The 13,906-nt window shown below is 44.3% G+C and overlaps 2 protein-coding genes and 1 long non-coding RNA gene across 4 annotated transcripts; all 3 read right to left on the bottom strand.

Annotated features, from left to right (window-relative positions):
- Positions 1–95: 95 nt before the first annotated feature.
- Positions 96–5,173, bottom strand: LOC108874600 (uncharacterized). The gene is made up of 11 exons (XM_018663104.2): positions 4,885–5,173; positions 4,375–4,576; positions 4,084–4,285; positions 3,842–4,010; positions 3,654–3,747; positions 3,495–3,536; positions 3,283–3,345; positions 2,853–2,980; positions 2,614–2,749; positions 2,264–2,334; positions 96–2,008 (listed from the first exon to the last, which is right to left on the bottom strand). The coding sequence occupies exons 2-11, from the start codon at positions 4,574–4,576 to the stop codon at positions 1,697–1,699; spliced, it is 1,419 nt and encodes a 472-aa protein (XP_018518620.2). The 5' UTR covers positions 4,885–5,173; the 3' UTR covers positions 96–1,696.
- A 1,737-nt stretch (positions 5,174–6,910) lies between these two features.
- LOC127140943 (uncharacterized) lies at positions 6,911–9,045 on the bottom strand. The gene is made up of 2 exons (XR_007811459.1): positions 9,010–9,045; positions 6,911–7,483 (listed from the first exon to the last, which is right to left on the bottom strand). It is a non-coding gene; the product is annotated as an uncharacterized LOC127140943 (long non-coding RNA).
- A 1,433-nt stretch (positions 9,046–10,478) lies between these two features.
- On the bottom strand, positions 10,479–13,502 carry LOC108874599 (uncharacterized). Of its 2 annotated transcripts, XM_051068934.1 has the most exons (7): positions 13,187–13,502; positions 12,527–12,640; positions 12,312–12,421; positions 11,562–11,843; positions 11,015–11,488; positions 10,697–10,749; positions 10,488–10,615 (listed from the first exon to the last, which is right to left on the bottom strand). In XM_051068934.1, exons 1-5 carry the CDS (start codon positions 13,392–13,394, stop codon positions 11,189–11,191), a joined length of 1,014 nt encoding a protein of 337 aa, XP_050924891.1. In that variant the 5' UTR covers positions 13,395–13,502; the 3' UTR covers positions 10,488–10,615; positions 10,697–10,749; positions 11,015–11,188. The 2 variants fall into 2 exon arrangements, with proteins under 2 accessions (XP_018518619.2, XP_050924891.1); XM_018663103.2 differs by lacking the exon at positions 10,697–10,749 and having other exon boundaries at positions 10,479–10,615.
- Positions 13,503–13,906: the final 404 nt, after the last annotated feature.

Genomic DNA, 13,906 nt, shown 5'->3' with positions numbered 1-13,906 from the left:
AGTTCAAAACAAATATGACTACATTCTAAAAAGTAAGAAGCATTTTCCAACAAGCAAGAGTCAGGAAATTTCTCTCACATGCCAGAGGGCTTTTTTTATTTGAAAGGGATACCGGTAACACATTTTATACTTACAGTGAATATATTCTAATTAATTTTAGTCCCATACATGTATTTGGTATATACTATATTTTAGCACCTTATTTTGAAAACCGGATGTTGTCACATGTGGATCCTTGCAGTAACTTCTCTAATTCAGTACATTTTCCAATGAGGATGGAAAACCTGTCTCTCTGACTTATCAAAACACATTTTTCCACCCTTAATCCATCTTTTAAGTGTTAAATATCTTTCTATAAAACAAAACATGATGCTTATTAGAGTTACTGTATTAATAAGACACTTATGAACAAAACTAAAGACACTCACTCAGTTCCTTAAAGTGTATGTCTGAGGTATCTGAGTGTGTCTGAGGTCTAAGCTTATTCAACCAATCATTTCCTGAGTGTGATCAAAACCTGGATAAGATTCATAACCAAGACACTGTGTATGTCTGTTTGCAGGTGTCCTCAGTGACTCACATAGTAGCTGATCAGCTGAACTGAACAGGAACAAACATGATCTACAATACTCAGCAGACTTCTGAAACTAGACGTATATCCTTGTTGCTTGTTAGAACAATACATAGTTTATTGACAGACGTGTCAGTAAACTGGTTCATGTCATTGATGAAGGCAGTGTGGAACAATGAAGTTAAACATTATCAGTTTAAAAGTGTTTTCTCATTAGAATCAGTTTGGACAGAGGATGTTACTGAACTCAGAGTAGAAATATTCTGCTGTGTTGGAGCTGAATCCAACGTTCACACCCGACTGTCATGAAATCTAATGGTCTTTGATTTGATTTCAAAATATTTGTTGTATTATAACTGCATTATAAAGCTTAAACAGAATAGTTGGAACATTTTTTTCTATTTATGTTTTTAATAAGATGTATTTCTAGTGAATACCATAAACACTGATCAGCCACAACATTAAATCACTGACAGGTGAACAACATCGATCACCTGGTTACAGTCCAATGTTCTGCTGCGAAACCTCAGGCCACGTCAACATATTGGGCTCTTTGTCATGTTCCCCAAGACATTTCTGAGCAGTTTTTGCTGGAAGAGTTCTCTGCTGCCTTGGGGTGTGTGCTTGGTCTACAATGTTTAGGTGGTAGTTAGTGTCAAAGTAACATCCAGATGAATGACCAGAGGTTTCCTAGCAGAACATTGGTTTGGAACCAGATGATCAAACTTATTTACTTCATCAATCAGTAAATGTTGTTGACTTCATATGATATTCTGCTTGATGCAGATTTTTTAATTATAAATTAATCAATTAATAAAATCTCTGCTTCATTAAATCAGTTTTACCAGAATCCTCACTGGTTAATTATTTGTTACTGAAAGAGGTTGACTTTATTCTGAAGTTTAATTAGTGAATCATGAAGAATGTGATGAAGTCTGTTGGTGATGATTTCTATAGTGACCACTAGAGGGAGTCAGAGATTGTGGAAACAGTGGAAACAATTCATCTGAGAAAAAGCTCATAAAAATCACAATTTCAAAAATAACCTGATTATAAAAAAACATTCATCTGTCTCTGCAGGTAAAACTGGTTTGAGAGTGAGTCTGTGATACTGACAGTAATAGATTACTGTGACTCTGCTCCGGGCTGCAGGATGCTGAGTCCTCGGAGGACCAGACACAGGACCTCCAGCAGGACTCCAGGAGGGAGCTCCGGTCTCTCCCACTGCTCGCTCAGCTCTCTCAGCGTCTGACTGGTCGAACACAGGAGCTCTGCCGCCCAGCGGAGCTCCCCCTCCTCCTGCAGGGAGGGGGGGAGGGACTGTGGGAGTCTGGTCAGGCCTCCCTCCTTCAGTCCTCCCTCCTTCAGTCCTCCCTCCTTCAGACCTCCCTCCTTCAGACCTCCCTCCTTCAGGCCTCCCTCCTTCAGTCCATCCACCTGCAGAGACAGTGACTGACGTCAGAAACATGGTGGACGAGAGAAGCTGCTGACGTTTCATCATCAAACTGAACTGAGGAGATCAAACTGAGTTAGTTCTTCTCTGAAGCTCTGAGCTCAGAAATTTAAAACATCTTCCTCATCCTGAATAAACTGATCAGCCACAGACCATCAGAGTCTGGGTCAGAGGATCCTGTTCTGAGATCAGATTAAGGAGGAGGATCAGGAGGATGTAGATGTAGTGAATGGACAAACCAGCTGGTTGAGGACTCTCAGTGTCTCAGGACTACAGGAGGTCAGGAGGACCGGTACTCCATCTGGGAGAGCTGCACAGAGAGAGACATCATCAGGAGACCAGAGTCCAGACAAGAAGACTGCTGCTGGACCAAAGACTGTGATCCTTCAGTCTGTGGATCAGGATCAACCTCAGCTGAGTCTGAGAACAGGATCAGGGTCTGGGTCAGGTTCAGCATCAGGGTCAGGATCAGGGTCAGGTTCAGAGTCAGGGTCTGGGTCAGGATCAGGGTCTGGGTCAGGATCAGGATCAGGTTCAGGATCAGGGTCAGGGTCTGGATCTGGGACTGGGTCTGGGTCAGGGGACTTACTGTCCATGGCGCTGATGAACAGGTGAAGAGCATCTTTCAGTCCTGAGGAGGATCCAGACTCATCGAGGAGATCCATGAAGGAGGAGACGGACTGAGACTGAGGACGGACAGAGACTCCTCTACTGTACTGATCCAACTGAGGAGGAGGAGAGGAGGAGGAGGAGGAGGAGAGGAGGAGGTGTGATGTGAATGAATTAACACACAACAGAGACCTGGTCTCTGGCTGATGTGGATCTTACCGTGGTCTCCAGCAGAGACAGAGCGTCTCCGTCCTCCAGCAGCTTCCTGAGAGACTTCAACACATCAGCAGCTGTGGATGGAGGAAGATCAGACAGAGGCTGGAGGGCTGCCTCCTTCATCTGTAACCCTGCAGGAGGAGGAGGAGACACAGGAAGAGGAGACGAGGGAGGAGGAGGAGGAGGAGGAGGAGGAGGAGGAGGAGGAGGAGCTAGGAGGAGGCAGGAGGAGGAGGAGGCAGGGAAGAGACACAGGAGGAGGCAGAGGGAGGAGGCAGGAGACAGGAGGAGGCAGGAGGAGGAGGAGAAGGAGACACAGGAAGAGGAGAGAGATGAGGAGGAGGAGGAGGAGGTGGATTTAAACCTCTGTTATTCATCCTGTCTGACACAGAGGACTGAGGGTCTGTTAGGACTCAGGTAAAGTCAGACGTACCTTCTTTCACCTGTTGCAGAGTCAGAGTAGAGTCAGTGTTGACGTCGTCACTGTTCAGCAGATCTGAGGACAGATGTTAACGTGAGAACAGCTGATCTACTGACACACACACACACTCTCTCTCTCTCTCCATGAACTGTGATCAGTGTTTAACTCTGACGTGTCTCAGTCTGTGGTTGTGATGTTAGAACAACAACAGGAGCAGGACTCACCCAGAGCAGAGTGTTTGTGAGTCCACGGCTCACAGGAGATTTCTACAGAGAGAGAGAGAGAGAGAGAGAGAGGTTACTGTCAGTGATACACACACTCACACACACACACACACACACACACACACACACACACACACACACACACACACACACACTCACTCAGCGTCTCCTCCTGTAGCTTGATCTCCATCAGACTGAAAGCGAAGGTCGATTTCTCTGGAACAGTGAAGCTTGTCTCCTCCTTCCTGCTGCCCTGATCACACACACAGGACCAGGGTCAGGACCAGGACCAGGACCAGAGTCAGGACAAACAGACACAGGTGTGTCTCACCTGTCCACTCACTCACCTTCACCAGCAGGTTCAGCATCTTCTTACAGGAGGCGGAGATGGATCCGTCCACCTTGGCCTTCCTGATGAGTCTGACAGGGCCGGTGTTGTAGACGGTCTGATAAACAAAGGTCAGTTTGTCTGTGTCCTTCAGGCCCAGCTCGTCCACACTGTCCTTCTTTATCTTCCTGAGAGACAGACACAGAGGTCCTTGAACGCACCACCACAGAGACGCCGTGGACAGGAAACAGAGACTCGTACCTGCCGCTGAATTTACTCCTCACTGTCTTAACGTTAGCTTTCTTTGTCATCATGCTAACAGGAGCAGCGGCTCCATCCACAGTGTCTGTGTTAGCAGAGACGTTAGCTTCACCCATGTCTCCGTCTCCTCCACCTGCTCTGCCGCTGCCGCTGGTCTCCACGTTAGAGACGAAGTCCTGAACCAGCAGCTCCTCAGTGAAGTCTGGAGAGACAGAAACACAGGTCTGTCTGTCTGACAGTCTGTCTGTCTGTAACCTGTCTGTCTGTCTGTCCGTCCGTCAGGTAACTCACCTGGACAGAACTCCTCCGTCTCCTCCATCAGCTCAGGCAGTGTGTAGTTCATGGTCCTGTATTTGGGGACGGACCAGAACCTTCCCTCTCTGACTCGGACCAGAGTCAGCAGATCCATCTTCTGGTCTAAGTTTTCATTAGAGATCAGGTCTCCATGAGCTCCCAGGTTCTTAACCACAGCTTTGGCTTCAGCTGCAAACATCTGGAAACACAACAACAACACAACACAATACAACAACACAACACAACACAACACAACAACACAACAACAACACAACAACAACAAACAACAACACACAACACAACACAAACACACAAACAACAACACACAACACACAACACAACAACAACACAACACACAACAACAACAACAACACAACACAACAACACAACAGCACAACAACCTCTGTGTTTAAATTAACTTCACATTAACCTGATGAATCCATGAGTCCATCAGTGATTACAACCAATAATCTACATTACTCTGACCTGATAACACTCGTATCTTACCTCTGTGAAGTCCTCTAACGTCCTCTAACGTCCTCTAACGTCCAGTCAGGATAAATGAGGCTGATTCTCTGCTTCACGTCTTTTATATGAACAAACTGCCTGAGGCCAAACTTCACTTCACTTCACTGGAAACTCAGAGTTTCCTGCTTCAGTCCCGTCAGACTGGATCAGAGCTGCTCCTCACCTGTCACACTCACCCTGTCACACTCACCCTGTCACATTCACTCTGTCACACTCACTCAGTCACACTCACTCAGTCACACTCACTCGTCACACTCACACTGTCATATTCACTCAGTCACACTCACCCTGTCACTCAGCTGGTTTCCTTGTTGGACAGAGTTGATGAGCTGTAGATTTATATTTCTCTCACTGAATTTAATGAACCTGACTCTGGATCCTGGTCTGATCCAGACTCAGAACACAAACCTTATTTTAAATTCTAACCTTCAGATCAGATTTTATTCAGATCCTGAAGGTTTCATCAGCTCTGTGTAAATATCAGGTCAGAGCAGATCACTTCCTGTTGAATCCACCGACGCTTCTCTGGAAACATCCTTCACCTGAACATCAAAGATTAAAGGTCTGGTTCCTGTTCGACCACATTCCTGCTCAGTCTGACCAGACCCACAGAAAACAGCCTCCCCTGTCCTCTGTCCTCCTCCTCTGTCCTTTCCTCCATACTCTGTCCTCCTCCTCTGTCCTTTCCTCTATCCTCTCTCCTCTGTGCTCTATCCTCTGTCCTCTTTCCTCTCTCCTCTGTCCCCGTCCTCTATCCTCTGTCCCTGTCCTCTATCCTCTGTCCTCTATCCTCTATCCTCTATCCTCTATCCTCCATCCTCCATCCTCTATCCTCTGTCCTCTTTCCTCTCTCCTCTGTCCCCGTCCTCTCTCCTCTGTCCCCGTCCTCTATCCTCTATCCTCTATCCTCTATCCTCCATCCTCCATCCTCTGTCCTCCATCCTCTGTCCTCTATCCTCGTCCTCTGTCCTCTGTCCTCTGTCCTCTGTCCTCTATCCTCGTCCTCTGTCCTCTGTCTTCTGTCCTCTGTCCTCCATCCTCTCTCCTCTGTCCTCTTCAGGTCTCTGCCTCCATCACAGTCAGTTTCCTGGTCTGGTCATTATAAAGTTGTAAAGTTTCCAGCCTGCTGCTCCTGCAGAGCTGTGCGAGAGAGTGTGTGTGTGTGTGTGTGTGTGTGTGAGTGTGAGTGTGAGTGTGAGTGTGAGTGTGTGTGTGTGTGTGTGTGTGTGTGAGTGTGAGTGTGAGTGTGTGTGTGTGTGTGTGAGTGTGTGTGTGTGTGTGTGTGAGTGTGAGAGTGTGTGTGTGTGTGTGTGTGAGTGTGTGTGTGTGTGTGTGTGTGTGTGAGTGTGAGAGTGTGTGTGTGAGTGTGTGTGTGTCGACTGATGCAGATATTTGATTAATTTAATAATATTTTCACAGGTAACTTTCTGCTGCACTTTTTGTTTGTTTGCTTGTTTTTGTTTATCTCCTGATTATTAATAATCAGTGTTGGTGTCTCTGCTCTGAACGTAGAGAATCTGAACCACAAGGACGATGGAGGTCATCACAGTCCAGTTATTAGTCAGTGTCATTTCTGGACTGAGCAGATACTCAGTAAATAATGAGGAGGTCTGTTCATCACTGTCTCTGAACATCAAACACAAACAGGTTGAATAGAAAATGATCTGAACTACAGCTTCTCATATATCAGTGATTGATTACTGTTGATCATTAATAAGTTTGATTAGATCACTGTCCTTAACGAGGTCACAGAGAGATTCACAGAGGAAACATGACAAAGGTAAAGATTGAAAAAACAGGAGGTTAGAGAGTTAAGCAGAACTGAAGTGAAACTATGAGGAACAGGTTTGTTTCTGAAGAAAAACATGGAGGCAGGTGAATAAACAACAACAAGCACCTGAGCTGACAGGTAGAGGACAGATCAGGAGGTCAGGAATGTACGAGATGTTTTTCTGTTGAACATGTTGTTGTTCAGGTTCTGATGACGTCACAGACCAGAGGATTATAACAAACATGAAGGTATTTATTCTTGTTTCACTGATGATGGTGGGAAAAACTAACATGTAACTTAAATTACTGATAAACTAGTTTAAAACATGGATCCAGAAGAATATCTGATTTGTCATTGGCAGCACAATAAATGTCAAACCTCATCGATTCGATAACAGAGGAACAATCTGCCACAGAAGTCATTTCAAATGGCCTTAAAGAAATGAAGCAGCTGCTCGCCGCCTGCCGTTTATTCTGTTATTATATGTTTTCTGTTTGTAGAGGGTTCACGATGGAAATCAGTCCTTCAGGTTTTATTGATTTGTGCAGCATTATCTGTTTTTAACCATCAAATTAAATCAATCAGTGGCAGTTTAGAGATTCTGTCCCCAGAGGAGCTGAGAGAAACGTCCCATGATGCACTGCAGAGAACAGCTGAAACTTCAGCACAACAGAACTGACGCTCGAGGCGGAGACAAACTGGCCCCATCATCAGTCTCTATTCGAGCAGCTGCTCTGATCATGTGATGAATGCAGGAACACAGAGCAGGTGAGGCGGCCATGATGAACACCTGAGTCCACACTGAAGCTGGGACAGTAAACCCTGATTCATTCAGTGAACCTGAGACTCCTGTTTGTCTTTAATGCTGATTTCATTTAACATCACACTGACCACTCTGTTCTTGTTCTCAGATCACACAGATTAAAATTACTACACCAGCAGGTAGGAGCTTCTTCCATCTTAGATCACTGAGTCCTGTCTGTTGAAGAGTCAGATCTTAATCTGAGCTCCTCCTCTTCCTGTGATTACTGCAGATCTGTACTGACCTCTCTCACTCCCTATCTATTAGATCTTCTATTAGAGATATATTTCATCTCTGTTTCTCTGTTTTAATAGTCATCATACAGACGAGCACTGTTCACTCGATGGTTTCCTGTGGTTTTCGTACAGAAATCTTCTCACTTCTGTTTTTCTCTGATCACCCTGTGATTTTATTTGATTGTAACCATCAATCATCTGATAACCTGAGGCACGCTGAAAATAACAGTTCAGACACGTGTTGACTCACAGATCACTGATGATGATCAGGCTCTGAAACATGCTCTCATTGTTGTTGTTGCAGCTGGAGATCTGTACCTCACCCTGATCAATGTTAAATCTATAAAGATAACTGACTTTGGTGCCTGGGAGGATAAAAATGATCACTCCAAGTAGTGTGTAGCTACAGATAATAACAGGCCATGGAGAGAGGTGGAGGAGCACTGTGCATTAATGATGCACAGATGAGAGATCTATTTACAGAGTTTGTTGGTGATATTGAGCCTTGTAGAAGTCAACGGATTAACATTGATCCAAATATCTGTGACACTGATGATTCAATGATGGGATAAATGAGCTTTAACTTCATACAGTTTAAATCCAGACTGTTTGCTCTGAGTCTCACTCAAACATGGAGAGAAAGAAATAAATTCTAATCTTTACTGTTAATGGGAAACAACTGAGCTGTAATATGTTTAAATCCTCTCTCCACATTTAAATATTGGCTCTTTAACCTACATTAAGGTTAGTTCAGTGTCATTGAACGTTACATGAGTTTGTGCGGTCCATCCACCTCATGCAGCTAACTGACCCTCGCTAACACCTGAACTCGTGCAGCTAACTGACCCTCACTAACACCTGGACACATGCAGCTAACTGACCCTTGCTAACACCTGACACATGTAGCTAACAGTTGTAGGTGAAAGTTTACGCACTGTTGATGCTGAACTCATCTTGAATCTTTTATCTTTGCGTTGCACAGCCTCAGTGTTCTGATAACTTTAACAATTAAAACATTGTACAAGTCTTTGACAGGAAAACATGAAAATACAAGCTGCAAGTGAAAGCAGCAAGTCTCAACATTTAACGATCACAGACTGAATGACCTGTACTCACCTTCCCCTCAGTCTCACATCAGAACTCATCAACAATAATCACTGATAGTAAACTGTTTCCTGTTTGTTTTTGTAATGATGTTAATGTTGTGTGTGTTTTGTGATCGATGTCATTTAGCTTTGGTCATACCTGTAACATTCTACTAATAAAGCTTGTTTGAATACAGGTAACAGTCCTACCTTGTCAGGTATCCTCAGTGAGCAGTAAAGCCTCCTGCAGGTAAAACACAACAGAGTTATTTAAATATCAACATTACTGAAACATTTAACAAGTTAAACACGTTCAATTATCTCAGAAATGATCTGTGTCCAGAATAAAGAGTTTCCTGTTGAACACCTCAGTCTGTGACAGATTAATGTAGATTTATCTGACAGGTAATTTCCATGTGACCAGGTGAATATAAGTTAACACAGTTTGATGATCTGACACAGAAACACCAAAGGTTCAGAAAGAAAGAAAAAACATTAGTAACTGTTGATATTTTTAATTTGAAATAAGTTGAGTTAATAAACTGAGGCAACAGAATGAGCTGATATAGAATTGTAACAGCACCCTCTCTGGACCACACAGAGACTGCAAACACTGTTGTGTTTTCAGACAGTAAATTAAAGAGAAACAGAATTTATGCTCAGACAGATTTTTCCCACTGGAACTAGACTTTGAATAAAAGGTTGTTTCTGTCTGAGTTCCTGACAGGATCACAGCTCCAGTCCTCAAGTCTGATTAAACTGCGACTGTCACATTACAGGATCCTCTGGACACAGATCAGTGATTTAATAAAGGTTCTAGTGATCCTAAAAACAGGACTAAAGCTGACTCACTCTGGACTGATCTCCTGTGCTAGGCTGGATTAGGTTTCCCTCTAGTGGACATAATCATTAACTGCGATGAGCAGAGAGTATAACCTCATGTCCAGCCATACGGTGAAGAATTTATTATTATTTACCTCATTAATTATAATTAATGAGGTGTTTGACATTTCTGAAGTCTGCAGACAAAAGTCTGTTTTCAGCAGTATTTATATAAATTAACCCTTTGTTTAACCACAAACCTATCGCTACCAGACTCCACTGACAAAAAAGTTTTACAGAGCAGAACACAGGAGCTGCTGGAATACCACTGCCTCCATCTGTTAAGTGTGTTTGTGGCATTGTGTTGTACTTTTACTGATGTAAAGTATCTGATTACTTCTTCCACCACTGACAGTCACAGGAATCCAAAATGTTGGTCTGAATAATCATGTACATGTAAATACTGTGGATACTAACTAACCATCACACCTGGACACATGTATCTAACAGATGGTTCAGTCTTCATGGTTTACTGCCCTCTAGTGGCCAAATTCAACTAATGCAGCTGTAACCTGGGGATTCTGGACATCAAACACTTCACAAGTTACAGAAAAAGACTTCACCTTTATTTCAAACAAGACAGTGAGGGGGGGGGGGGTGGCATCAATTTTCTAGGGGGGGCTGGTCATCGCATTGCTGCTGCTGGTTGAGGTCATAGCGCTGGTCGTAGTTGGGGCATCACTTGTAGTGGCAGCGCTGGTTGTCGTTGGGGCAGCAGTTGTAGTCGGGGTGTCGGTGGTGGCACTGGTTGTAGTTGGGGCCTCGTGGTGCACTGTTGTAGTTGGGCTCGGTGGTGGCACTGGTTGTAGTTGGGGCCTCAGTGGTCGTCGTGGTGATGGTTGTAGTTGGGGCCTCAGTGGTCGTCGTGGTAGTTGGGGCCTCAGTGGTCGTCGTGGTGATGGTTGTAGTTGGGGCCTCAGTGGTCGTGGTTGCGCTGGTTGTGGTAGAGCAAGACAAGTTTATTTGTTTGGCATATTTCAACAAGGCAACTGAAAGTGCTTCACATAACAAAAACCTTAAAGAGCAGCAGCCATCTGAACCCAGACACTGGTACAGTAATAAGCCCTACTGAAGATAAACGTGTGGACAAGTTTAGGTCCTTTAAATCTTTATTCTTAAAAATAAAATAAAGTGCAAGTTGGACAATTTTGGTCTTACTAGGAACTAACAGATTAGTTGAGGACTAAATCAATTTGAGCTTCTTAACTTTAACACTGAGCTGCGATTTTTAATCTTCGATTCCAAAAACATGTCACTTTGTTTAACTGAGGAAATTCATCTGATCACTGGTTTGTCCCATGGATCTACTCAGTGCCTGAATGAGACCAGTCACCTGGTGATGCCGCTGGTAGTTGTGGTGGCACTCAGAGTGGTCACATCAATGCTGGTTGCTGAGGCAGTAGTGGATGAGGTGGTTGGCGTGGTCAGAGTAGTTGTTGCAATTGTGTCACCAGTATATGGCCCACTGGGAATTTCACCGAATCCCCACAACTCAAAGATGTCTGCATCAGCATAGGTCACCCATGTTACTGGTGGTGATACTGTCGTTACTGGTTGTTGGAGGATCCGTCGCCTCTGTTGACTCAGTCGCTTCCGTTGACTCAGTCGTGGCCAGCGTCTCTGTCGGTCCTGGAGCGTACGGTTCCAGAGGAATCTCCTCAAAGTCCCAGAGCTCCCACAGGTCGGGTTCTTCCCGAGCTCGTGGGTGAGGAACCTGCCCACTCCGTGTCTTTGCCTTGAGACAAGCCGCAAGCATCGTGGACAATTCCCCAACTGAGTCAACATAAATTATCTCAAAGATGGAATCCTGCAAAACATTCAGTTGTTAGCACTCATCTCAAACTTCCACAAACAGGACTGTGTGTTAGACCTGTCCTTACCATGTCCACTGGTCCTGGTATCTGCACCAACACTGCACTGGAGGTCTTTGCTGTTAGCGCCCTCCCAACCACGCCATCTTTACCCAGAGCTTTTACCCTCATCAGTCTGGATCCTGGAGGCAGTTTCACCATGACGTCGGCCATTCTGCAGGTCACCAGCGGCGGCTCCAGATGCAGCAATGTCGCTGGGTTCTCGCAGGAAGCCACACCGGTCACCTTCGCCTGCAGCAGGTGGTCAAAGTAATGTAGTTTCAACTGGTGAAACCACGTCCCATTAGAAACCTGGAGAGAGAAAAACTCATCAGGCAACAGAACCAGGTTTTAAAAGGAAGGAACCTTTAATCTGTGGAGTAGATGGCAGGAAGTCTCAACACCATACACAGACTGGGAGGTTTCAAACTGGTGCTAAAGAATCTGCTCAGAGTTTATTGAAAATAGGATATCATAAGTGCCTGTGTGTCTAAGTAGCTTATTTTAAAGTAAGGACAGTTTCAGTATCCTGTATCTAAACTGCTGAGGCTGGTGTGAAATTTTTAATATTCCTCTTTAAAAACTAGAAAAAACTAAAAAGTAAAATAATCCAACCCACTGCTGTTCTGAGGAAGAAATTTAAATCTTGTACCATGAGAATCACTTTGTACTTTGGTCAAGACTCAAACTAAAATCATGTATTCATACATCACTGTACAACTGATTGAAGTTGTTCCCAGAAAGGTTTTATTTTCCCAGTAATTAAAACAAACATTTTACCCATAATGACATGTGGCAGCTGGTGTAAGGAAGCTTCAGCAGCAACCATGGTCCAAAGGTTCGCACAGAACCATGACACCGGTCTGGCAACGACAACAACCTCCTTCCATCTGTAACAGGACAAAACTGATTTACACAGGCCAGTTCTATTAAAGCAAATCATTTTAGAAAAACAAACTAACAGCAGCTGCAGCAGGTGGACGAATCAAACTCACCTTGCAGACGCAGGTCAGAGTGTCGGATGAGTGAGAAGCGAACAGACAGCAATTGGTCGCTGCAGCGAAACTGTGGCCGACCGAAATCTGATGGTTCTGTGCCATCACCAGGTTCTGAAACAACAGAAACCAAATCCACACAGAAGACTCACTGAGGACAATGACAGAGTCAGACACTGATTCACTGTAATGTTTACACACAAACATGAAATTAAACTGCAAAGCTTCAGTAACACATGGCTTCTGATTGAAATCATTAACAGGATACAAATTTAAATTATTTATGCACCAGAGTTTTTCAATGTCTGTAAATCATTTCAGTTCAGCAGGAGACTTTCACCTGTTTCATAACAGTTTAAGAGCATGAGATTATCAAAATACTCAAGACAAATTCAATCAAAGATCATAAACCACATTAACTAAACTCACCTCTGAGACACTCCGACAAATACAATTCTACATTAAAAGAGGAGTAAATTAAAAACCAGCCAACTGAGCTTCTGTTGTTTAAATTTAAACTGACGCCATTTTGGATTTTAGGCGGAAGAAAGAAAGAAAAGGAAGAAATGGCGCGAACTCTGAGACTCCCAGTTAAGCTAATTTGGCATTTCTATATTTTAAAAACAGTGTTAAGTCTCCTATTAAAGAAGTTAATTTTACCTTTCACAAACTTCCACACCGGCACCGGGAAGAATCCTCCGCCGCTCCCGCTCTCCACCGGCGGCTCAGAAGCCGAGAATAGTGCCTGCAGGGCGGCCAAACCTTCGTCCACGTCCCGATGCGGGTCCTCCGCCGTGTTGAGCCGGGCTAAAGTCACCAAACAGACCCAAACCCAGGCCATCATCATCTGTCCGGGAGTCGCCGACATAGTCCAGTCCGCTCCGCTCCGCTTCTCTCTGCCCGCCGGGAATGACCGAGAATCGGCTGGAAGCTGCTGGAGTACGCCGCCGCACCTGAGGTTGAAGAGCGCTGCTGACACCTGCAGCCTGTTGCTGATTGGATAATTAGAACCGGAAGTTGAACCACTGCTTTGGGGGGAGGGTGGGGGGCAAACAATGTAATAAAAAACGTATTTTGACGAACATCCATGGCATGGCATCTGGCCACATGACTTCCGGCGGCACCATTCCAAAGAGAGTGTGATGTGATGTGATGGTGTAAATGTAGTTTTCAGTCCGTGACTGTGCATAAAGAGGCTTCAGTGACAGGAGGAAGTCAGAGACTCAGAGACCACAACAAAACAGAAAAACTCGTTTCATTCAGTCTGACAAATAATAAATTAGTTGCTGTGGTTTCTATGATGCCAGAAACAAAAATAAAATTAATATTTGAGATGCTGTATGATTTTTTTATTCATTCATTTAATAAATAAACATTATG

The sequence above is a fragment of the Lates calcarifer genome, unplaced genomic scaffold (assembly GCF_001640805.2).
Source record: "Lates calcarifer isolate ASB-BC8 unplaced genomic scaffold, TLL_Latcal_v3 _unitig_5489_quiver_634, whole genome shotgun sequence".
NCBI lineage: Eukaryota > Metazoa > Chordata > Actinopteri > Centropomidae > Lates > Lates calcarifer.
Note: the sequence above shows the minus strand (reverse complement) of the source record. Positions and strands in the feature narration are given on the sequence as shown.